We start from the raw sequence: 26,329 nt of genomic DNA, 5'->3' as shown, positions 1-26,329 counted from the left end.
TTCCTAGCAAATGAACAAAATCTTCCTTAAAAACGAATGTAATATATAGAGCAGCATCTGTTTTGTAGAAGTGATTTTTTTGGTTACTTTGTTGATAAGGTCAATATAAAAATAAAAATCTGATAAACAATATATTTGATTATGGGGTGCATATTATTGAACATGACGAGAATACAGTTTCACTATAAAAATGGAGATTATTCTCTTGCTACTTTTCTATTCTGTTCCTACTGTGACACAGCAACCTCCTGTACTACCTATTTTGCTGTGTTGATACATGCCACATACAAAATTATGGGTTATCACAGACCTGGCAAACTTGTTTTTTGTAAATATTTAATGTGTACATTAACAGCCTCATGTTCATGAATACCGTATTTTTCACCCTATAGGACGCACTTTTTCCCCTCCAAAAATGAAGGGGAAATGCGTGTGTGTCCTATGGGGCGAATGCAGGCTTTCGCTGAAGCCTGGAGAGCGAGAGGGGTCGGTGCGCACCGGCCCCTCTCGCTCTCCAGGCTTCAGGAAGCTATCCGCAAGCCTTGGGAGCCCGGCGGGAGTTCCAGTGGGCTCCCAAGGCTTGCGGACAGCAGCCTGCAGCCCGAAGCCCGGGGCTTCAGGCAACTATCCGCAAGCCTTCTGAGCGAGCTCCGAAGGCTTGCGGATAGCAGCCTGTTCTGGGGGCTGGGGTCGGGGAAATAAATTTTTAAAAATTTATTTCCCCCCCCAAAAAAAACTAGGTGTGCCATATGGGCCAGTGCACCCTATAGGGCGAAAAATACAGTACATTTTTTTGAACAAATTTGCTGATATATTGCAAATCGCTAGATCATGGGAAGCAAATCATGCTCCTGAAGTAAGTTGTCATGCACTTCTAATGCATAATGGTAAAATGTTTATTGTTTGCTGGAAGAGGCCAGTCAAATATTTGGATTTCTCCTGTAAAATGATACCATTAATATGTTGCTTCCAGACTACTTCAGGAGAAGATGTTCGTGACTTCGCCAAGGTATTGAAAAACAAATTCCGAACAAAAAGATACTTTGCAAAACACCCAAGAATGGGCTACCTGCCTGTGCAAACAGTGTTGGAGGGAGACAACATGGAAACGTGAGTGAAGCAGATGAATAACTTTTTCATTTGTTAAGTTCTCTGAGCTGCCCAGTTGGCACCTGATCCCTTTACTTCCTAACTGCATAACACCACTTTCATTTCTTTCATTTTTGTTTATTTTGGTTGAAAGTAATATACAAGCTGATGTTTCAATTGCTATAAGTTAAACTTGAACTAGTAAAAGAAAAATGCCTGTGAGCTTATTGATTGCATTGAAAGTGTTTAAAGTAGTTGTCATTTTGAAAGTATTTAAAGTGGTTGTCATTTTGTGGCCCTCCAGATATTGCTGGACAACAGCTTTCATCATTGGATTGATAGGGGTTGGAGTCCAGCAACATCTGGGGGCCCACAGATTCTCCATCCCTAAGATAAGCAGAAGTCAACATTCATTCACTTTCTCTTGATATGAAGAATACATTAATCAGATATAGAACCATCAGTAGAGCATGAGACTTAATTTCAGGGTTGTGAATTTGAGTCCCACATTGGGCAAAAAAATCCTGCATTGCAGGGCGTTGGACTAAATTGCCCTCTTGGTCCCTTCTAACTCTATGATTCTATGAATTACTAATTTTGCTTAATTTTAAATTTATCCTGTAAACTTCCCACATTTTTCCATATTTCTTCCCATAGAGATGATGACACAAAAATTATGTCTTGAGTTTTTCTTTCCCTATCATCTGCTAGTTAATAGTTACATGATTTAATAGCAATTGCACTACAGCTTGTTATCTCTCTCCTTCTCTTTAATATTTTATTTTGCATATTTTTGGCTGCTTTCCATGGACATTCATGTTGGTCTATTGGATTTTCCTGTTTTTGGGTTTCTTTTAAACTTTCTGTAATTATTTTGCTGCTAAGTTTTTTCTGCCTCTCTCTTCACCTCCTCATTTTTTGTCTTGCAGTCCTGTTACTCTGATCAACTTCTGGCCAGTAGATTCTGCGTGAGTACTTTTGCCAAAGTGTGCTGCTATGCTTCTGCTGTTGCGTTCTCTCACTATTTGTTTTTAATTTCTGTTGAGTTTTGTTTTTTAACATATGTCCATTTCCCTCCTTCCTCCCCACCCGGTTAAAATTTAAAACAAAAATTTAGTCTAAATCAATGGAATGGTATACCAGTAGGGTTTCCTGCACTTCATTAAATGTACATGACACTGTATTCAAAGTTACAGTCCATCAAAACTGAATCGTATAAGTAATCTAAGTTAACTTCTATCTGAATCAGAGATTTGGTTGCACAGTCATACCTCATATGGAATCATGCACATTAAATATCTGAATTTCTGGATTAAAGTAGGCATCGTTGGTTGGGAAACAAGCAACTTTGAGATTTGATTATTGGTTTTTTGGAGGAAAAGGAAATATGCCATGGATCTTACTTTTAAGGTCATTATTTAACATTATGACAGTTGCCCTAGTCCAGATGTATGTGTAATCAAATGCACATTTGGCTATCTGATACATGCATGCTCTCCCATTCATTTCAGTGGAGAAGCCAGATTGGCACCTATGGGTTTTGGGGGATCTGCCTTCAGTGTAAATGAATGGAGAGGAGCTTGTAGATGGGCAGTGTCTGTGCAGAAGTTCTGCTTCTGCCCTCCTAAGCAGTCACAAGATTCTGGTATATTGTAAGTGCAATTACAATGTATTATTGAGAATGAACAATATTTTTCAATATTGTCAGAGGTCTGGTTATGATCCATCCAACACAAAGCATATTCCAATATTTTGTTTCAGTGGCGAGCGTTCCCTGCGTGTAGATTCCTCCCACTGAAGCTTAATGGTACTTTCATTAACCTTATTCAATTTAGGATGAATTGTGCCTGAAGTTTCAGGAGCAAAGATACTATTATTTCTCAACAGAAATCTCTTATTAATTTAAGGCCGCATGAATTCACTGACAAGTTAGTTCAGTAATTGCAGATATGAATAACTATCCACTTTAGATAACTATCAGCTTGACATTGATGCTAACATAACTTTAAGATTGGTCTTATTTGTTTGTGCTACTTAATTCATATGTCTGCTAAATATTAGTGGAGGAAGCCTAAAATTAGTCTATGAACACTACTAAAGGGCTTCTGCCCTTTCCTTGCAAAAAGTGATTACTAAAATAAGCAGCCCTAGAACTACAATTAATTCACAGTATATATTTGGAACATACTGTTGTAAAGACTAACTGCATTCTCTTAGAAAGCAGTCCTATAAATGTACCACTAAAGTAAGTTCTGTTGAATTCAGTGGGTTTACTCCCAGATAAATTGTCTAGGATTGCAGCATATAATATTAATGAATGAGCATCCTGGTTTTTGCTGCATGTATTTGAAGAGCTGTGTAGACTGAGTGCCAGTACACACCTACTGCTAGGTCTGTGACCTGTTTTCTGTTGGATACTCAACTACAAGTGAATTAAGAATAGCTTACATTTTTAGTGGTGACATTAATTTTGGCTCGCCTTTCTAGTCAAACAAACACCTGTGGTCACCAGGGCCTGGCTTTGCACTGCTCCAGCAGCAAACCCCCCCCCCCACCTACCTTATAGGAAAGGGCCACAGGAAGGATGTTGGTTCAGTCACTGTGAGGCAAGGCACTTTGGGCACCTCAACATTTAAGTAGCGAAACACTCCTTAGATTTTCTTCAAACCTTGGAACTGGGGAGGGGGCTGGGATCACTTGAGGGCAGCAGGCTAGTGTAGCAAGTACAAGGCATGCCACATGACACTCATAGTTCTGGCCACTCCCCCTACTCCAGCATCTGTTGGCTAAGGCAGTTTCTTCACTCTGCCTCATCATAGGACTAGCCCAGGGGAGGAAGGCTGATCACTTGTTATTCTCACTTAAGGATGGGGAGCAAAAATATGAGAGCCTCACAGCATTTTCATTAAAATTCGCGCAAAATAATTTTTGACAGTTACAGTATATGCCTATGAAGACATAATTAAACTTCATTATTTTTTACACAACAAAACATAAAAAATATATTGGGCGAATGGCACCTGGCCTGCTGTCTGCATCCAGCCAGTCATTGTTTTCACCTAGCACATGCAACTGCGCAGGGACTTTGATTTAAAACTATGAACAAACTATTTATTTGCAGTTAGCAGGATAGAAGAGAAAATGAGCTGGAGACATCAGTTTAAAATAGATTTCAGTGGATTCCTTCTGAACTAAAAGTTGGCTTACCCTTGATTTCTACTATTATTGTATCTCTCCTTTTAAATTAAAATGTCCGTATCAAACTACCTCTCTTTGTAGTCAGAGGCATCTCAGTACCTTATTTCTTTTGTGGAATTTCCTGAGATGACACAGGTTCCTTCTGGCTTTTATTTCTGTCAGTTTAACATCCAGTACATAACTGTGTCAAGTCTACAATTTGATGGCACATGGTTGGCCAAGAAATAGCTTGTGAAACCCTGATTTGCATTGTTCAATTCCTCGATGATTTTCTTGTATGGCATTCAGTATTTCTATCCTTAGGTGTTGTTTTATGATTCCTTAATAATGAATATTATGTCCATTTAATTCCTTCATCTAGTTCTAATAAATACAAATATCATCAGACATTTCTTTCTGGCCATTCCAGAAAAAGGTTTCTAAAGGAACAGCAGAATTCTTAATATTTACAATCACTAGTGAAACTCCTTTAGTTTCAGAATGGAAAATAGCAGTGTTTAATCTGTGACACTGGTTCTCCTTTGTTCAGATATACACTCTGGCTAGAGTATCAGCAACTGAGATTTCTACAGTCTTAAGTCATCTTTTGATTCTTAGACGTGCCTTATAAACTGCCTTCACTGGTTTTTCAAATCTGTTCCAACAACTACTGTTTTTACACAGATGAAGTTGTGGGATATTATATATCCAAATACTATTGCTGATGTTTCTTTTTCTGCTTGGGCATAGTTCAGTTTGATAGTTTTTGGTGTTCTGAAAGCACATACAACAGGTGAGCCTTTCTACAGTACATTATTTAAACCTGTTGTACAAGCAACTGATTACGTGGTTACTGTTTTTTGTATTATAAATCTTCTAAATTGGTGTTTTTAGTAGTAGCTGCTTTAACTACTATGCTGACATCCAGTAAGATTCAACAGCTTCAACTGTTTGAGGAAGTATTTATAATATACCTGTTATTTAGTTTATATTTATAATCTGGTTTACTGTACCAATAAGTTTGGCTTACAGTGATTTGCAAGTTTTTAAAGACAGCACATAATCTTTTCTCAAAGGCAATTTTAGAAACCACTGTTCTGTGACCATTTGTGATAAAAACAACAACACACTATTCACATTCTGGAGCTGAGGAATCCAGTGTACCAGTGAATAAATAATGAGGCTTTTCTTCTGTTTCTGCTGATCTAAACCTTATCTTTGGCTTTGAACTTTGCTGTAGTTCAATAACTTTAAGCAAAATTATTACCCATTCCATATTTCCATCACTTTTCCAAGTGATGGATAGGAATTTATGCTATAGTCAATGTTTGTACAGCAAATCTTTACTAGATCTTCATATCTACTGAGGCACTTGTTTCTGTTTGGATCTTTCTCTAGTGCTGGGGCTTCCCTTGCCTAAATGTCCACACTGCATTGTTAAATCAGTGATGTGTCAGGGATGAGCTGAAGGATGGAGAGAACCCCCCAAAACCAGATTGAAGCATTTCTTATGAGACCCTTTATCTACCCCACTCAGCTCTATCTGTTCCTCTTCTGTGTCTCTTCTCTTTGTTACATTATTGAAAATGTAGGGGGGGAAACATATTTTTTTAAAGCTTCACCTACAACATGAAGAAATAATGTTCACTGAAGCATATAATCCTCCTTATTTAATTGCTTGGAATTCAGTACTATTCAAATACTTGTGTACAGCTTTTTCAGAAGTTCAAACACCAAGCTTTGTTTTTGATTCACTGTTTTACAATAGAGTATCTGCTGCTTCAATTTTTTTATAAAAATTATATTAAAGGAGACTGAATTAGGCTATACAACATACTTTACTTAACACTGTACAAAACTTACTATTACTGATTTCCAAATGGAAGCCACTCCCATTTTCCCCCCCAGAACTGCTTCCCTCCTTCCTGGAATACTTGGTTCTTGCCCATCATTATGGGCATGTGAGACAAATCATCCCATTTCACTTAAAGAAGGGGGCAGTTCCGCAGCTTCAGCCACTAACATGAAAGGGAAAGCTAGAATTCTTTCCACTGATACAAAAAGAAAACTTGAACTCTTTGAAACAGAGAACTATAGGCCACATGTAGGTCACATACTTGCAGAATTTGTAAACCTGTGTTTGCTTACATATAAAACAAGAAAAGTTGCCCTAGAAGTAAAATGTGCTTATTTATAATTTTGTAAAACAGTTTTGATTCTGTCTCTTCATCCTTTAGTCTGGTTCTGAAGTGTCTGTCTGCTTTCTCCTAAAGCTATGAAATTTATGTAGAGAGGGAATAACAAATACTTACATTAAACAGGCAATTTAACTTATGAGAAAAAGAGGCATTGTTTGATGCAACTGAGTTCTGACAATTAAAAAAAACACATGTGATGTGTCAGAGCAGTAAAATGCATGAAGTGTTGCTATTAAAATACTACCAAGCAATATTTTTTAAAAATGACCTGGTCTATATTACAAAGTTATCCCATACAATGCAGTGGTGAGATCTGAAAGAACGATGTTAAATTGCATGTCAAACTTTTGTGTAAGGAAATTTGAGATGGCTGAGAATAGGTCTATCACTTCTCCTGGGAAAAAAAATAACCTCTTGTTGTTATTGGGAAACATAGTTTTATACTATAGCTGGTTCCCCATACAGTATAAAACTAAAGTGAGAATAAATTTTCTCAGTCTCTTAATAAAACCTGAGACTACCCCGAAATGCACAGTTTTCCAATACTAAACGTACTGCAGGCCAACGATATTTTATAACAATGCCAATACTTCTGCAGAGGTCATTTACATACCTGGTTAAAAGAAAAAAAGTCTAATGATAGATTAATTCATCATACGAATGGCAAACAGAACTCAATAGCAGCACTGGCAAACCCCAGGGGGTGGGGAATATTCACCTGAAGCTATTCAGCGACATTATGAAGGATCTTTACCCCAACTGGATTTTGGCTTGAGAATTAAACAATACTGAGCCTGCTCTTGCAAAGAATCCCCATGGATGTGGCGGCAGCAATGGTAGAATGTTTGTTCATGCTTGAATAGTAATGGATTCAGAAGCATTAGTGTTCCTAATACTGGTACACAGATCTAATACTTACATTGTGGCAATTACAAATGCACCCCAAGCACTTACACAACGTTTTGGTGTGTTTTTTTTATCCTCCTTTGAGCGTATTTGCTATATACAGCTTATACAGCACACTATATGCAGCACACTGAACAGGCTGCTGCAGTGTCAGGCTTTGAAACCCGATTCAGAGAACTGCAAGGGCAACTTCAGGATAGAAGCTCATCTCTACCCGCATTGAGCTCTCACCCTTCATCTTTCTGGGAAGGTACTCAATGCAAGGACCTCATCACCTTCCCTTTGATAATCTGTTTGGAGGAGCCCTTGGTATAAATTTGGAAATTTTCAGGTGTCTTTTCTTTGATGAACCAATATTGTAGACAGGAAATGCAGCTTAGAAAAAGAGCAAAACAAAGTCTGAACATAATACAGACTTGAACAGACTTTATGAGAAAACATAGCATTGGAAGAAAGTATGTTTATAGCAAATATTTTGCAAGAAGCTCTTCACATAATAGCAATTGTCTGGTTTTGAAAAATCCCCAAACTTTTGAAAGAGTCCATTTTCACTAAATGTTTTTTACAGGTAGGTTGAGGAAGCAAACAGATCACATGGGTTGCATGTTTCTTAGATGCAGTGAGGCCAATAACAACTTTGGTGGATTTTCTCTTTCTAAGGATTATTACTTGTGTGATTAATCAGTGTTTTCTGCCTTATAGGCCTGCTTCGTCCCCTCAGCTTTCACATGACGATACCCATTCACGTATTGAACATTATGCTAGCAGGTACGAGACGGGGACAAATCTTTGTTAGGCAAATCTTCCTTGAAACAATTATTAAATTATCACCATCATTAATTATATTTCTCCACCTTTTTCAAAAAGAGGAACAAGGCAATATGCAAAAAATTAAATATTGGAATTATAATGTCCCACACAACTTTAACAAACGATGCTAGGGTTATTAAAAGCTCCAAGGATGGAGGGTATACATGTTTACTAACTTCTTCTAATCAGCTTGCCAACTAACTTGCATGCAGAATGACTGCATGATATTTAGAATGTACATACAACTCACTTAAAATAGGAATTGCCAAAGCATGCTCTTGCTTACATCTAACTCTGAGTTTGTGCTCAGAACTTCATTATACATTCTTTTTTCCAGAGGTATGGAATCCTGCAGTGACCATGTACTACAAAATAGCGATATCTGTCCAGGATGTGTCAATTTTAGTGCACGTATCAAAAGTGATACAGCTTAATAATACAGCTTCTGAATATTATAGGGGAGGAAAATGACTGCTTTGAAAAATAATCATACACTATTAGTATACCACACATTTGGAAGACTCATCTCATATATATCAGAGTAGAAGCTAAATTCTAATATTTACAGTTTTTTCTGCCCCAGCGAGAGAAACATGAGTGGGTGCGTATAGCAAAGAATAGTACAATGTAATCTTTTAAAGTGAAAAAAACTTAACTTTTTCTACATGTCATTTATAGTGAAAGCAATTAGTCTTAGATATGACTGCTGAGCAGCCTAACAACTAGTGCCAAGGGAAAGAACAGGGGTGTGGGTGCTATTATTTCAGAACCATTTGTGCTGATTGTTACAGTTATCTGTGTCACATTTTAAGGCAGACTACTTAGAGATATTTATGATATTTTCTTTTCTCTGTAGGCTAGCAGAAATGGAGAACACCAATGGGACGTACCTGAATGATAGCATTTCTCCTAATGAGAGCATGTAAGTGTGCCATCTCTATGAAATTATGGAAAACTTTATATTGCATATGTGATTTCAGATCTGTCATAAGTTCTTATAATTAAAATTCATAACAATGCTACACATTAGGCAGTATTGCCAAACTAATGTCAAAAATCACATAAAGAATGCATATTTCAGTATTGTTTGTTTCAGGATTGCCACCATAAGCAACAACCCAATTGTTCTCACCAGACTTTGTCCTGGTTGAAGTCATGGGCTTGAGCAAACATAGGCTTCTATCCAACAGAGTTCTATTGTCACTAAGTGTGATAGGTAAAGAACTGCAAGTGAGAACCATTCTATTGCTTCCTCTGGAGAATAATGTGCATTACTCATAGTACAATTGACCAATTCAGAGGTTCACATGAATGCAGAAATTTCAACTCCAGGGGGCCTAACCCTTTTGGGGCCCCAAATATTTTGGGTGTGCCTCCAGTGTTCTAAAAGGTCAGGGCCAAGCACGGAGCCAAGCGTGGCGAGATTTCCGTGGCCAGCTCCTTTTTCTCCTCCTGCCCTGGAGGGGTAGGAGGGGAAAGCAGCCCCCAGCCAATGGTGGCAAGAGGAGGAGGACCTGCCGGCCATTGAAGCCATGTTGTCGCCATGCTCCTGGCTCCTCCACCATCTTGACACGATGTTACCCTCCCCCATCTTCCTCACAAGTTGGCGCCTATGCATGAATGAGCTAATGGTTAAGCAATACATGTTCCCAGTTGGCTTTGCAGCACTTTTGTCTCTTTCTTATGTCCTCCTGCCTGCGGTATTCCCACAGATGTGTAAACACAAAGACCAGGTGTAACTCTCCATGGATATAAGTGTTGTATTTCTGTCTTACTAGTTATTTTCTCCACAACTTAATCTTTATTGTGGTTTTATTTTAAAATAGCCAGTGTAAAATTTCATATAACCTAGTAATAAAAGGTGCACAAAATTACAACCTTGCATAAAACTCTGCTAAACTAATTTTCACAACAAATGCAAAGCAAAAATAGAGGAGCAGGCTGTAATCCAAGACAATGCTTTAATGATATGGCATATAGTGGCTTAACCTTGGTTACACATATGCAGTTTATTACGAAGGACACTAGGTTATTAGTTGCCAACACCTGCACAAAAACAACTGTTGCTTCCTTCTTGATTTCAAAATGCTTCACAGGTTGAATTTCTCTCTGCATGCATTTGTTAAAGTTGCAGGTGCCTTGTGTTAAAAAGGTACCAGTCATAAATGCCACCTTGCAGAGGTGTCTTCAGCAGTGATTCAGTAACAGCCATACACTTATGAGCCAGTTGAAAAGCCTTAGGGCAGTGGGACAAACGAAGGCATAAGGAAAACCTGGACATGACATTTCTAATTTCTGGATAGAATAGTATGCAGTTGGGGTGAAGAGGAACAGGAAAACAAAAACAAGTGAGGGAAAATTCGCTTATACACAATATCACATCATATTACATTGTATTCAAAATGGAAGAATGAACTGCTCCTCTGGTGAAGTGCATGCCAGCTGCTCTGTATTTAGGCTATAGGAGACCCTGAATATCACTGGGAAGCTGGAGGCTCCAGAACATCCCTACCTAGACAATACTGTTGACCCAAGAGGTCTCCCAAACGGGGGTGCTAGGGGTCCTGGGAACTCAGTTTAGATAAGATTATCTTGACAGCAGCTGAAGATTTCATTCTACCTATTTGCTATTGCTCATACTCATCCATAACAAATTATCTACCTCTTTTCTCAGACAGATGGCACCAAGCAACTGATTTGACCACTTTGCTGATATGCCACTTTCTCCCTTCTGCCTAAATTTTAGCAGAATGTACCTAATAATATGTAAAAAAATGGGGACTGAACTGTTCTGTTGTAATCAGTTTAATACACTGAATTCTGAGTTTCTGCCAGCAGCCAAGACAAACCCTGTACTACTCTTTGATACATACGTTTTCACAGCTCGCTGCCATTCTTGAGGACAAAATATGTGGAGGGCAGTTTTCTAGATGGAAATGTGGGTCTGGTCTCTTTGCTTTGCTTTCTCTTGTTCTTATCATTTTCCTTTTTTGCATTTTTAGAGACGATGAACATTTGTTAATCCAGCACTACTGCCAAAGTTTGAACCAAGAATCCCCACTCAGTCAACCGCGAAGCCCTGCACAAATTCTAATTTCCTTGGAGAGTGAAGAAAGAGGTGAACTGGAGAGAATTCTAGCAGACCTGGAGGAAGAAAACAGGTCAGTTTGTTTTGGTACTATTTCCACGCATCCACAGAATAAATTGTTCATGAGGTAACGTTTAAATCAACAAGCAGCAAATTGGAATGTAAGTTGCCTGGAAATTTGTCACATGCAGTTTTCTTCTTTATATTATGCGAGATAAAGTAGATGGTGTGTAGATCTATTTGTCATGCTTAATTTAAAATAAAGATCTAAACCTAAAATGTGAAACATTTAAATTTAAAAATTAGATGGCAAATAAACCTATTTGTCATGTTTAATGCAGCAATGATAGAACATGACTTCTTGCTTCAGAAGGAATGTTTAAATCCTATAAAATATGTTATTTTGGCCTAAAATTGCTACATAGTTGCATGTGCGTTTGTTGCTATCTTCAGTCACATTTATTAGATATGGTGGATGAATTATGTGTATGTGCTCATGCAAAGCAGTTCTTTATCTTTCCCTGTACAATTGTGGACCCCCCCCCCCCACTTTAAAGGAAAATAATAGAGATACCTGAAATGGTGGAGCTTTGCTGTATGTAGCAGAGCTGTCCAAATCAAGATACACATTTTTCTTAGTGTCATGTCATCAGTGATGTTATCTGATCAAGCACCCTGACACTATATACATAGCAGAAACATTAGCAAATGTAGCGCTGAAGAGATGTCGTTATCCTCTGCAGCCCAAAGGGGCATTTTTAGTCTTCGGAATAAGAATTGCCCATGCACTGCCTAACAATAAGCTTGTAATACATTCATTATATGTTGCCTTCAAATTGCACTGCTTTGTGAACTCAATCTATTATACCTGGTGCAAAAAAACTTACAATATTTATTCATAGCCTAGAGCAATAGCTCCCCAATTTCACTTGAGCCTTCAGCCACTTTTGTGATATGATCAGTAAATGTTAATGATGAAATTACTGCCAAGAACTGCACAATTGCTGCCTTCTGCACAATTGTTGGCATCATTTAATGCAATAGTGCAATTTTAAAACAATACTTTATGGGAGCTGCTTTCATTTAAGCTATACAAAACTAAATAATAATAATAAACTGCACATTGAATAATGAAAAACATCAAAGGAAAAAAGGCATTTGTAAGTCTCTTTGAGTCATTTCCATGAATAAAGCAACTGAATCATCAACGAGATCTGAGATATAGTACTTAGGTGGAAAAGTATAAAAGTATGTTCTCCTGCTTACAAGGAATAGCAGAGAAAAAGATTTGGTGCAGTACTCATAAAACCACACTGGAAATGTTATAAAAGCAAGTCTTAAGAGCTCTAGAAATAAATAAAAAGCGAAATTATATATATATATATATATATATATTTGCTTTCGTAGATTTTCACGGGTACAGGAATGCAGGTTTTGGTGTCTTCGGGTGTCTTCCCGTGTAAGAGTTGGGGTGTCTAGGCGACGTTTCGACGAGGTCTCACTCGTCATCTTCAGGCTGGTGCTTTCGGCTTCTTGTTACTGGAACAGAGCAGGATCTCATTGTTTGAGTTCCTATAAATACTGTTGAGGGGGTGTGGTGTATAGCCTCCAACGTTCTGGGCAGAGAGGAAGTTCCCAGGTTAGTGTGTCTTTTCTTCTTTTGTTCATTAATTACTTGAGGGATATCTTGAGTGATTTCTTGAGTGATATTCTGAGTACCACTTAGGAGGGTCATTAGGTGTGGATTAGTTGCTAAAGCTTTCGTGTCTTGACCTCTTGACCTTGTGAAGAGTTTTTTCTGAGAAGATGGCTGTACTGCACTTAGTTGTGCTCTGGCTTGGCTTCGTGTATAGGGGCGTGTATATCCCACATGCTTCCAACTTAAATTCCACTCTAAAACCCCAGCTACCGAAAGGATCCTGAAACGAACTGAACTATCCCTAATCAGAAACGAACTACATAAGAAAAGATACCTACTAAACCAAACCAACAAAGATCTGCTCACTCTTCACCTCAAACTTTGTAACAAAATCCACCCTGCACTCTGGGACAAATGCAAACAACTAGCCGTTTGGAGAGCTGAAACGGAGTCCGCACATAAGACAGACACACACACCAACAAACTCCACAAACTAGAGAAACGCCAGAAGCCCAGCCACCCTCCACAACAACCCATGAAACAAACAGTACATAACATATCAGACAGGATCCTCACCTCAACTGAAACCAAAGTACTCTCCAAAGGTTTCAACTTTGCAGTCGCCCCGAGACGCATCCCCACGGAAAACATCATATGCGGAGTCGAAGCTAGCCTAACCAAAATCAACCCAGATGAAGCCAATAAAATCAGACTTGAAGTCACCAACATCCTCTGCTCCAGCAAACCACCCAGAAGCAATTTACACAAAGAAGAACAGAAAGCACTCACCAACCTGAGGAAAGACAACAACATAATCATTCTCCCAGCAGACAAAGGTAATGCCACTGTTGTGATGAACACATCGGACTACCAAGCAAAACTATCAAATCTACTCCAAGACCCTACCTACCAACCTATAAAAACAGATCCCACCACCTATCTGGAAAAAACCACCAAATCCAAAATAAAAGCCTCTCCTATCAGTGAAGAAATCCAGCTAAGAATCATCCCCAGAGAAAAATCATCCAGATGCCCCAAACTCTACGGTCTCCCCAAGATACACAAAGAAGGAACACCACTCAGACCAATAGTCAGCTCCATAGGCTCACCTCTACAAAATCTCGCTAAATTTCTCGCTAAGCAACTTCAGCCCTATGCAGAATCTATCGCTTCACACGTTACAAACTCCTTCCAGTTCATAGAAACAATAAAGAAGCAAAACCTACATCCCGACGACCTACTTGTGAGCTTCGATGTTGTATCTCTCTTCACACAAGTGCCCATTAATGAAGCCTTGACAGCCATTCAAAACAAATACAATCCCCCCGAATACATCCTGGACCTGACCAACCACTGCCTAACCAACACGTACTTCATCCACAATGGACAAAGATACAAACAGATAGAAGGAGCACCTATGGGATCACCCCTCTCACCGGTCATCGCAAATCTGTACATGGAACACTTTGAAACCAATGCTTTAGACAAGTCAGAACACAAACCCAAACTTTGGCTCAGGTATGTTGACGACACCTTTGTAATTTGGCCACACGGGAAGAAAAAACTAGATAGCTTCCTCACACATCTCAACAGCCTACACCCCAAAATACAATTCACTATGGAAATAGAAGCCAACAACCAACTTCCCTTCCTTGACGTCCTAATCTACAAAAAACCTGATGGCTCCCTAGGACACACTATCTACCGGAAAAAAACACACACCAACCGCTACTTACATGCACAATCACACCACCACCCTGCACAAATAAACTCCGTAGCCAAGACTCTCATCTCCAGAACCAAACGCCTGGCTGACAAAGACCACTTGACAACTGAGTTACAGAATCTTTCAAATGTGTTAATCGCCAACGGATACCAGCAAAACAGGGTTACGAAGCTAATCCAAAAAGAAACACCCCCCAAAAAGCAAGACACAGAAGAAAACAATGGCATGGCCCTCCTTCCTTATATCAAGGGCACTACAGATAAAATTAGCAAAATCCTCCATAAACACAATATCAAAACAGCCTTTTGCACCAACCAAAAAATAGCCAATATCCTCAGAAACCCCAAAGATAAAATCCAGTTAGAAAACCAAGGGGTCTATGAAATACCCTGCAAAGTCTGCCCAGCCACGTACATTGGACAAACAAACAGACGAATAAATGCACGTATCGCAGAACACAAGAATGCCGTCAAAAAAGAAGAAAAAACTTCCTCTCTTTACCAACACATGAAAGAAACAGGACACGAAATTAATTTTGCAGATTCCAAATTGCTCTTTAACATGGAACACCACCACAAGAGAATAATCATGGAAGCCATCGAGATAGAGAAACACCCTCACAACATGAACAAGCGTGACGATACGTCCCGCCTGCCAGACATCTGGAAAATAGCCCTCCCCACAAAAACCGACACCAGAACCAGAGGCACACAGAACGCCATCTCCAATCAACCACACCAGACCCAAACCCAGACCCTCTCCACAGATAAATTACAGACACCATCCAGTAGCCAAACCATAGTGGCACCTCCGGATGCTGCACCCCCCTGCAATCCCTACACAGATCTGGCTGGCACAGGGCACAAAACCACAGCTCGCCCCTATACACGAAGCCAAGCCAGAGCACAACTAAGTGCAGTACAGCCATCTTCTCAGAAAAAACTCTTCACAAGGTCAAGAGGTCAAGACACGAAAGCTTTAGCAACTAATCCACACCTAATGACCCTCCTAAGTGGTACTCAGAATATCACTCAAGAAATCACTCAAGATATCCCTCAAGTAATGAATGAACAAAAGAAGAAAAGACACACTAACCTGGGAACTTCCTCTCTGCCCAGAACGTTGGAGGCTATACACCACACCCCCTCAACAGTATTTATAGGAACTCAAACAATGAGATCCTGCTCTGTTCCAGTAACAAGAAGCCGAAAGCACCAGCCTGAAGATGACGAGTGAGACCTCGTCGAAACGTCGCCTAGACACCCCAACTCTTACACGGGAAGACACCCGAAGACACCAAAACCTACATATATATATATATATATATATATATATATATATATATATATATATATATATATATATATAGCCAAAGAAGTATTAATGTAAGCTGGGAGGGGGTAATATCCCCCTATTTATATACCGTATTTTTCGTCGCATAGGACGCACCTAGTTTTTTGGGGGGGAAATAAAATTTCCCTTTATTTCCCCCCCCCCCAAAAGCAGGTCGGGGAAACAGAACCAGGTCGAGGAACAGCGGGGTGGCGGCGCTGCGCCTCCCTGCTGTCCCCCGAGCTTGTGGGGCTGGCCGATGTCTGCCCCGCGCGAGGGGCGCTCTGCATCAGGGCGCCCCCCCACGGGGTGGCAGGCTGCTATCCGCAGCGTGGGGAGCCCTGCGGGGAACTCCCGCAAGGCTCCCCACGCTGCGGATGTCTGCCTGGCGCGGGGGGCGCTCTGCTCCAGGGCGCCCCTCGCGCCGGGCAGCAGGCTGCTATCCGCAGCGTGGGGAGCATTGCGGGGAACTCCTGCAAGGCTCCCCACGCTGCGGATGTCTGCCTGGCGTGGAGGGCGCTCTGCTTCAGGGCGCCCCTCGCGCCGGGCAGCAGGCTGCTATCCGCAGCGTGGGGAGCCTTGCGGGGAACTCCTGCAAGGCTCCCCACGCTGCGGATGTCTGCCCGGCGCGGGGGCGCTCTGCTTCAGGGTGCCCCTCGCGCCGGGCGGCAGGCTGCTATCCGCAGCTTGGGGAGCCTTGCGGGGAACTCCTGCAAGGCTCCCCACGCTGCGGGTGTCTGCCTGGCATGGGGGCGCTCTGTTTCAGGGCGCCCCTCGCGCTGAGCAGCAGGCTGCTATCCGCAGCCTAGACATCCCTGCCAGACCTCCCGTAGGGCTGCCTAGGCTGCGGATGTGTTCCTGAAGCCTGGAGAGCGAGAGGGGTCGGTGCGCACCGACCCCTCTCGCTCTCCAAGCTTCAGCAAAAGCCTGCATTCGCCCCATAGGACGTACCCAGATTTCCCCTTCATTTTTGGAGGGGAAAAAGTGTGTCCTATAGGGCGAAAAATACGGTACATCTCCATATGGGAAATCAAGTGCAATTACAAAGAAGCAAAACAAAAGCCCAGCCCTGGCCGTGAACTGAAATGATGGCTTAATACCTGTGGGCACCACAGTGCTCTCTCACATACCCCTTGGTGCCCATCAAGACTCCTACCATTTACTATTTTAAAATTGCAGCTTTATGCTTTTCCTTTTGGTTGAGGGTGTTGCCTGCTCTTTTTCCTGTGTTTTATTGAGAGGTGGGGGTAGGTAGGTGAATTTCCTGGTTTGGTGGGGGAGAGAGAATTCTGAGTATTGTCAGTTTCCCTTCAGTGACATGGGTATTTTGTGGTGCCCATGACAGTTTTTAAGACTTCAGAATATGCCCCAAGACAGAAGCAGTTTAGGGTAGCACGACCGGTTTGGCCACACTATGTGCCGTGCTGCAGGGGGCACCACAACAGTGCTGTAGATCACAGTGTGAGAGGTGGGAGGGTGCTGAGTTTTAGCATTACACAGTACACCACTGATATTTGAGAGCCCAAAGTTGAACACTGCCCCAGATCCAAAATGGTTGGACAGCCCTGCCTACATTTTAGTGTGTTACACCTTGCTTAAGCATACAAGGCCCTGCAAAATGGTGTGGGGTAATTTTCTGAAATCAAATAACATTTTTTTAAAAAAGTACCCTTCTAGCTACAAAACTACTTCTATAAGCCAGGTTTGTACAATGTAACCTACTAGGCCCCTGTTTTTATTATTAAAGATTTCTTGTTTTACAGAAGTATGTGTAATGTCTCTCGTATTTTTTCCATGTAACATTTTTACAAATCCGTTTCATTTGTTGAGACATTAGAGGGAGAGAAAAAAGGGGTGGCAGGGGGGGAGATGGGTGCGGGTGGGGTCGGGCGGCGATGTTTCTATTATGCTTAATGTATGTAGGGTTTGGTGTCAGCGTTGCTTGTGCTGTTCACTTGTGTTCCTTTGGTGGTGAGAGAGGTTGGGGTTGGCCTAGGGTGTGGTTGTTTGTTTGTGATTGGCTGTGGTGATCTTTGTTTTCATGTGTGAGTGCAGTGGGTGGGTGTTTTGGATCAGGTTAGCCATATTGATTTGTATGCTGTTGGTGGATTATTGTCATTGTCTTGTTGGGCTGTGTATGTGATAAAGGGGAACTAGGCTCCTGTTTTGATATCCCCTAACAGGTTGTGTAGGCCTGCTATAAATACTTGCAATCCTTGGCAATAAGTACAGTTGTTCATTTCCCATCATGAGTAATTACTTTCACAAGTAATTGTTGTATCACCACAGATGTTACTAACAGCTCATGAGCGGGATGTTTGCATTGCTCAGATTTCCAAGTTCCAGGTGTTACTGCAATTTCAGCTACGCAAGTTCATCCTTGCTTGTGGAATAGTTTTTATTCTTTTCTAGTAGTCCTGTTAGTAAGGTGTGGTAGTCTGGAGGCATCTCAGATTTATTATGCAGTGATATCACTTTGACTGCTAATAAAATCACCTAGCCCAGGTTGTCGTTTGGCAAGGTGGGTTTCAGGATACTGCTAGTTGCTGTGCACTTGCTCATTTTGAAAGGATTATACATTTATCTCCCTGCTCTCCCTTCTACATCTATGTATTTTCAGAAGGGTTTGGTTTTTTTTAACACGCTAATTCTGACTGACATAAGCAATGCTCACTAGATCTGTGTTTCTTTTTATCCGCTCACACTGGCTTAAGATTGCTCTCCAGAGCTTTGTGCAATATACTGAGAGAATTTATTTTTGTCTTCTAAGAGTCTGATACAGAAATATTCACCTAAGCAATGATTCTTTGGATGACTTCTTTTTCCTTAACTAGCACTTGGAATAAGGAAGATATTCCTAGTTATATTGTTTGATTATTCCTTCCAGCACTGAATAAGTGACCAGTCCATACATAAACAAGTTTGACTTTAATGATTTCATCAGACTGGAATCTAAACTTAAATTTGTTGTAAACCATGTAGGCTTGGAATGCATAAGTTTTGAATAAATGCAAACGTCTTGTGCACTTATGAGAAACAAAAGAACAGGCCTTTTGAATTGAAAATTTAACCACGGCATTTTATAATAATGCAATATAACAACTTTTCAACAACCTAAGGCAGGAACTCTCATTCATCTCCAGTTCAAGAGTTGTATCAGCAAATTTGTTCTGAAGCCCTTAAAAGGGATTGGATCCCAAATCTAATTTGCAAGATTAGGCAATGTCTGGCATTCCAGCCACAAAATGGAAAAGATGGTGCATTCATAAAGGTGCTAAAGTCTCACTTCTTCCCCATTTTCAATAGAAACCTTCAAGCAGAATATGATCGATTAAAGCAGCAACATGATAACAAAGGACTGTCTCCACTGCCATCCCCACCTGAGATGATGCCCATTTCCCCCCAGAGTCCGCGAGATGCTGAACTCATTGCAGAAGCCAAGCTGCTTCGTCAGCACAAAGGCCGCCTAGAAGCCAGGATGCAAATCCTGGAAGATCACAACAAACAGCTGGAATCACAGCTGCACAGGTTGAGGCAGCTGCTGGAACAGGTGAGTTCTCAGTCTGTCCTAATCATGGCTTGAAACCTTAATATGGAAAAGCAAATGTATGACCACTTAACAAATATGGCTTGAACCTGGCAGCAGCTTCAAGCTGTCTGTACATAGGTTGGTCTCTTTATTTAGTAACTTTTGTTTACACTGAATGTATCACAAATATAAATACAAACATGATGGCATTACTGCAGACTTTGGCTGCAATTCTGTTCTCTGTTATTTTGGGGAAAGTCTCATTAAACTCAGTGAGATTTACTTCTGAGTAAATCTGTACGGCAGAAGTGGACAACCTGTGGCCCTTTGGCTGCATACAGTCCTAGGCCTAATTTCATGCAGGTGAGGTGAATCAAGAGGGGAAGGTGGGAAGCCCAAACAGGGGTGATGAAAGGCGGAGATGAGTTCAGATCTCTGTCAAGAGTGGTTTGTCCCTCCCATGGCAGTCTACCGGGCAGAGGTAAAAACAGAGAGAGAGAGTGAGAGAGAGAGAGGTGCCCTATCCCTGCTGTATAGGATTATAGTGTTCGTAATTAGCCGACCCACTATCTGTAGGATAACTATTATATTACCTTCTGGTGTTTCAGCCTCAAGTGGATGCCAAGGTGAATGGTACAACTCAGTCTTCTCCTACCTCGTTACAGAGGTCAGATAGTAATCAGCCAATGCTTCTCCGTGTAGTTGGGAGTCAGACTTCAGAATCTATGGGTAAGATAACACAACTAAGACTATTTTAAAATGAGGATTGTTTGCCATTTATATTCAGATTTCATATTATATCAGTAGCTAACATGGATCCTTTTTCAGATAATCAGGATTTCATGCACAGTATATGGTTACATGTTAACTGTTTTAGAGCATTCAGGGAACTTTTGGCTGTCCAAATGTTGGACTTCCATCAGCACTGTCAGCATTGAGGGATGATGGGAGTTGTAGTTCAGCTACATCTGTAAAGTCAGATTCCCCATCTCTGTTGTAAGGGATCCCAATTTCTTTCTTAAATCTAGCATTCCTGTATGTGGGCATCACATTTTTCTTGGCACTCCAATGGCAACAAGTTGCCAGAAAGAACAGTCATCATGTCTTCCTTTTATTCCATTCCACATGGAGTGTGACTACACAAAGCTCGCAGCCCTGTTGATTCAGTCTGTGATTTGACCACCACACTCTTGTCTGCCTTTTGTAGACTTCTTAAAACTCTATTCTATTACTCTGTGGGGTGTGCTTTGCTGAATGTAAAAGAAAAATTCAAACACAGGAGTCTTCCTGTGGCCCTTAAATGGTGAATACAAGGAAGGCTACCCTGAGTTGCCACAGTAATGGCCAGGTGGGCATTCCTTAATGCACTCCACTCTCTGGCAAAGGGTCACACATCCCTCAACTTAAAAACAACAACAACAGTAACAAAGTACCACTACTTTTATCCCTCCACAAACTGAGACACCACAAAACCAGGCTTGTACATTTTCATTTGATAGAAATAGGCTATTGTGCTGCAAAAATTGGATTGGTATTAATGAAAGTATAACCAATGAAAAAAAATCCCACAAATGGCATTTTGGCTATTTTCATAGTTGTTCTCTTAATGTAGCTGACAGCAGTGAAGGTAAATAATTTGACACGTGGTACACAAACACAAGCTGAATTAATAAACAGCAGTTAAAATATTTGACCCTATTGTGGCAAGTAGGGCCATTGAGACTTGGACTGCTAGAAGATAATTCAATAAAAAATCCTCACTTATTTGCAGAACTTAACTACAAAACCTGGTTCAGTGATTCCTTTTATTTTTCTGTTGCTTCAGCTATTGGATACTTTTGCTGTTGAGTTTCTCTGAGGTGCCCTGGTAATCTCACATTTGGACTACTGCAGTACATTGTATGTGAGGCTGCATTGGACAATGGTCCAAAAACAAACATTTTATCTTCTTGTTGTGAACCGCCTTGAGAAATTTTATTGTATGTCAAGCCATAAACACATTACATAAATAATGTACACTGCTAGTGCTCAGACAAATGGAATTCAGCAAGATATTCCTGGCAAAGCTATTCCCATCTGGTGTCTCATTTATAAGCATTTTTATTATGCATAATGGTTAGCCTTGGCTAAATAGTAATTCTGTTTAACATGATAGGTAATTAGATAGCTACTTTAGATGTTTGTATAAATATTATTATACCTGAGGATTTGAGAATGAACAGGGTGTTTCGCAGTAATTACAAGAAAATTACATTCATTTAGAATCATGTTTGTTCTATCTGTGAAGCTATTTAGCACTATCTTTCTAATAAAAGCCCAGTGACCCTTTATTATTCAGTATATTACAACACAAATATTCTGATTGATCAATCAATCAGTCAGTCAGTCAGTCATGTTTAAGGTGCCAAAAGATTCTGTATTGTGTATATTACAAAAGATATACATACTGGGGCAAAGGGCAAAAATCCCAGCACAAATGCACCTGGTGATTGCCATACCTGGCTTGCTACAGAGGTGAGCAGCAGTTTTAGTCTCCTATCTGGGTCATGGGAAATCTTGCTAGCTTCTTTATTACAGACAAAACACGTACCCTTTTGTTATGGGTTACTGAAACAGCCACATGTTTATTGCTTATTTTCAGGTATGAGAGAAAAACTCTTTGACTGTGACATCTATAGGGAGCTGTAATTTGTCCTGGATCCTTGTGAACTGTATATGCAAGCTACCACAAAACACATGGTTCAGACACATTCAATTCACTAATTTTGTAATATAAGGCTTTCTATAAGGGGAACACCATGTTGGTAGGGCTCTATCAATTAGTCTTAAGTGAAATAATGCTCTTATGTGCTGCTGTTGTCCAAGGAGCGATGCAGAATGAGGGTACAGGTAGATTTCAAGCAGTTTATAAAGCTACAAAATCCTCTGAACAATAATTTGTTAACAGATTTGAAATTCAGACTTTATAATTGGGGGTAGACAGCTTGTAGGCCATGTAGTCTAATTCCCTACTCAGTGCAAGAAATCCAGAGCTAAAACACTGCCAACAAGATGGCTGTACAGCCTCTTCTTGAAGACTCCATTATTGTTTCAATGTTTATATTTCAAGGTGTCTAGTTGAATTTTAATTTTAATAATTTTGTGAGTAGAGATGAGCATACTTCCCTATCTTGATTTAGAATTGGCCTGGGTTGTGGGTTGTTGTTTTTTGAGATTTTTCTGTGAAAAGTCTTTTGAAATTTGGTAGCTGTGTTCCTCTTTTCCCTTCCGCAGCCTTAGCTTGCAAGTGGAGGAGGATGGAAATTGGCAAGAGAGAAGGTTAGGAACAGGAGAGGTCTGTTTTTTATTTAAGTACCCACCAACAAAATAAAAACATCTGAGCATGCTCAAAAAGCCACATCACCACTTGGAACTCTGAAATAATTTGTCCTGACCCGGGCAAATAATCTTACAGATTTTGAGGTTCTCATTGCTATTTTGATGCTCTGAAACAATGGGAAATAAAATATGGTTCCTCTGCCAGCCCAGCTTCCCTGGTTCTCCTTCCCTAGTCAAGCTCTGGAAGGAAGAAGCAAAAGTGAAACTGACATAAGAGAGGTCTGGGTAGCACTAGATTTTGAGATGTTGGAAGTTTAGAGACGACAAGTTTTGCTAAGTTCATAATCAGTATACCTTTTTACGATCTAAGCCCATCTCTCAAATTCACTGCATGTAAGCTGCATTGGCAATTTTGGTTAAATGCTGGAAACTAATCTAAAATTAAACTTGAAGCAGTAATAAGGGGAAGGCATTTGGTTCCCTCATAATAAATGAACAACAGTAGCTGGGCTATAAATTACCACTCTGGAAAAACAATGAGCATCTGTGTTTCTGTAGGGATAAACAGATATATCCTGATACAGTACAGTTTCTTCTCAAAATCTGTACTAATGATCTTTAAGTCAAATTTGAAAAACAAAGAAATTATAAGCAAAAGATATTATGTTCCAGTCCCCTTTTGTTTCTGTACTGAAATATTAGGAATTAGTTATTAATATGAGGTTTGCATCAGCATTTGGTATTCCTAAAAATGTTGAACACATCTTAATATCTTCAAGTGGTTCCTTTCTTTTTGAGGATATATCTGAGGAAATCCAAAAAAAGCAGACACTAGTTACCAATTTCTTATTAATATAAGCATTAGTCACTGCTTATTCATTTATTATGTTTACAGTGATCTTCTGCTCTTTGTGAATCATGTTCAAAAAACATGATTTAAACCATGTTCAGGACATTGGGTTAAAAGAAGCTCAATCTTCCAATCAGCACCCTAGCTGAACTACTATCTGAGGCAATTTATTCTTCAGTCAGTGAACACTTGCACTGTTCTGTTTTGTTTCCAGTGGCCAAGTACTGTATGTGATACGTCACTGTTAACACTAGATTTTGCTGGGACAACAGTTGAATTAGTCCCGTCTTTGTTGTTTTAAAAACAAATCTTCGAATTGCAGTCTTATTCCTATTGACTGAATAGGTATGAGAATGCATGTGCATGTTATAGCCGCCTCATAATAGTTGCATTAAGTTGTGCCACACTGAGGTGGTCTCCATGCAGGTTGCTCGTCTGCAGCAGTTAAGAATACTTTTTCTCCAAGTCATCACAAGTTGTCCAAAAGGGCAAAAAACAGAGGAAGCACTGAAATATGGCTGGTTTATGTGATGAGAGATATGGTTTCCACGAGGCACTTTCTGCCTCGGCAGGGGTTGGACTAGATTAGCTCTGATTCATAACACTTTCATTGAGTTTAACCAGTTAATCAGCTTATTCTGAATTAACTATTTTGTGGTTTGCAAAAGTTAAAAGAATAGTCTTACCTTTTGTTTTACAAGCACTTCTATAATATCCAACATGTAAACTCTGTACATTTGGCAGTTTCCTTCTCTCAGTGTACAAATTAGCCTAAAAATTTGAACAGCAGTAATGCTAAAATTCTCAGGGAAACCTACTATGATATCTGAACTCTACATTTCTGCCCTGCTCTGTTATTGGGTCATAGAACTTATTCAAGGGGGCAAGTGTATTCTGCCATGTCAAAAATTTCAAATGACTTTTCAGAGTACAAATCAATCTTTCTGCAGCTTTTATCTGATGCAATTAAGTTGTCAAAACTATTAATACTAATGCAGCTGTATATTTGTCAGCTCTGATTTACTTGGTTAGAAACACATTTCCTGTCTCGCCATATCACCATTGAAATGCAGCACAAAACTACAAAGTCTAGTTGTAGTAATGGAGTAAGGGAAGCTCTTATTCTTTCTAGCAATTACTTTTACCATTTTTAGTATAGACGCTTAGGACTTTTGAAATAATTTATTTTACTGTCACAGGGCTACATTACTTCATAAATGGAAGAAGCTTTATAATTTAGAAAAAGAAGAAGGAATGTACATGTGTATGCATATATATTAAAATTTCTTTTGGATTGTTAGCCAGGAGGATTTTTTAAACAGGATTTAAATAGGGTGAAATACTGCAAACTGAACCTTGCAGAGTCCTAAATGAATGGTTAAGGATCATAAACTGTAACCAGCGGAGGTATTTATGAAGCAAGTACTTTTTAATGGCTCTTGTTAAAAGGAATGTCCTTCTGCTTTTGTTTTTTTAGGTGAGGATGATCTGCTCAGTCCTCCCCAGGACACAAGCACAGGGTTAGAAGAGGTCATGGAACAGCTCAACAGTTCTTTCCCAAGTACAAGAGGTAAGCTTTAGTGTTCAGAATCAAAGACCAACAGTCAAATTATATGTTGTGCATATTACTCGCAGCTCAGTATTATGTTCACAGACTGTTCCACAGATGAAAGGTGCAAGTGTTGTAAGAGAAGAATCTAACACATTTTTTCTCCTAAAACTTGTATGCATAAGCACTTTGATTCAGCCACAAACAGTTCTTGCTCTGAAATGCTAGCAGTAGAAAAATAATCTCCATAGTACAATAGCATTACCGGTATTACTGGGATTTCGGTGTGCGCTCAGATGTGCAGACAGATCTCTGTGCTTCTGGGATGACTCATTCATTTCAATTCAGGGGGGGGATTTGCACATTCAAAGGTGCTTCAGTTGTCTATAGGCCAGAAAAGGGGATTTGTTACTATCTGAGGTGAGTAAACAATAGACTATGACCCAAGAAAAATTAGCAACCTCACTGGTGATTGGTAGCATCATCATTAACAAAAAAAATAGCCAAAAATATGTAATATCCAGTATGAGAATATTGGGCAGCATCACTATTACAATGATAAAATTACTGGGGTCATAAGCTACCTTTTTAAGACTACCTTTTTATACATTCAGATAGTAACTAGCATATAGACACTGGCCCACAAACTACAACCTCCATAAGAGGATTTTTGGCTTAGGTTTTCTCTTTTCACAAATCTTTCTCAGAATTGCTGTATCTGCGCTCTATTCCATTTTTACAACTCTGAAACATTTCTTTTCCCCGCTCTGGTGCTAGAAGCAGAACTTAACCCAAATACAGCCAGACATTAGGTAAAAAGAATATGCTCTTTCATTTAATCGGAGTAGGTGAGGGTTTAGGGCTCTGTGCCTTCAGAGGTTGGAACCTCTTTAAAATTTATGTTTCTAACATTTTCTTTCTTTGTCAAAACAGAGCACAGATAGTATTTGAATAATGTTTCCAAGAAATGTTTAGTGCTCAAGAAAAGGTCATTGCTGAATCTGGCTACCACATTATAGTGCCATGAAAAAAGGCTTAGGTTAAAGGAGACAGTATTTTATTTCTTGATGGATGTTTATGTGGAGTAATTTTAAACCTGCCTCTGAAAAGCTGCTCCC

At 39.9% G+C, this 26,329-nt stretch overlaps 1 protein-coding gene and 1 long non-coding RNA gene across 20 annotated transcripts in view; one reads left to right on the top strand and one right to left on the bottom strand.

Annotated features, from left to right (window-relative positions):
- Nucleotides 1-26,329, top strand: part of DMD (dystrophin) — a 1,036,503-nt gene that overhangs the window by 996,657 nt on the left and 13,517 nt on the right. For 9 of the 12 annotated variants that reach the window (XM_081197764.1, XM_081197771.1, XM_081197761.1 and 6 more), the window contains 8 exons: nucleotides 974-1,110; nucleotides 2,019-2,057; nucleotides 8,073-8,138; nucleotides 9,037-9,102; nucleotides 11,183-11,341; nucleotides 19,272-19,515; nucleotides 20,103-20,223; nucleotides 25,140-25,232. In XM_081197764.1, the coding sequence (XP_081053890.1) occupies nucleotides 974-1,110; nucleotides 2,019-2,057; nucleotides 8,073-8,138; nucleotides 9,037-9,102; nucleotides 11,183-11,341; nucleotides 19,272-19,515; nucleotides 20,103-20,223; nucleotides 25,140-25,232 (925 nt within the window). The remainder of the gene's footprint in view (nucleotides 1-973; nucleotides 1,111-2,018; nucleotides 2,058-8,072; nucleotides 8,139-9,036; nucleotides 9,103-11,182; nucleotides 11,342-19,271; nucleotides 19,516-20,102; nucleotides 20,224-25,139; nucleotides 25,233-26,329) is intronic. The other 3 variants (XM_081197767.1, XM_081197769.1, XM_081197765.1) reach the window with 2 other exon arrangements.
- LOC308589031 overlaps nucleotides 11,186-26,329 on the bottom strand; it is a 55,425-nt gene continuing 40,281 nt past the window's right edge. For all 8 annotated transcript variants that reach the window (XR_014009029.1, XR_014009030.1, XR_014009031.1 and 5 more), the window contains 3 exons: nucleotides 25,477-25,595; nucleotides 20,088-20,217; nucleotides 11,186-11,324 (listed from right to left, as the gene is read on the bottom strand). This is a non-coding gene — a long non-coding RNA (uncharacterized lncRNA). The remainder of the gene's footprint in view (nucleotides 11,325-20,087; nucleotides 20,218-25,476; nucleotides 25,596-26,329) is intronic.

Source organism: Podarcis bocagei, assembly GCF_964188305.1.
Source record: "Podarcis bocagei genome assembly, chromosome: 6".
NCBI lineage: Eukaryota > Metazoa > Chordata > Lepidosauria > Squamata > Lacertidae > Podarcis > Podarcis bocagei.
This window is presented reverse-complemented; position numbering and strand designations above follow the sequence as displayed.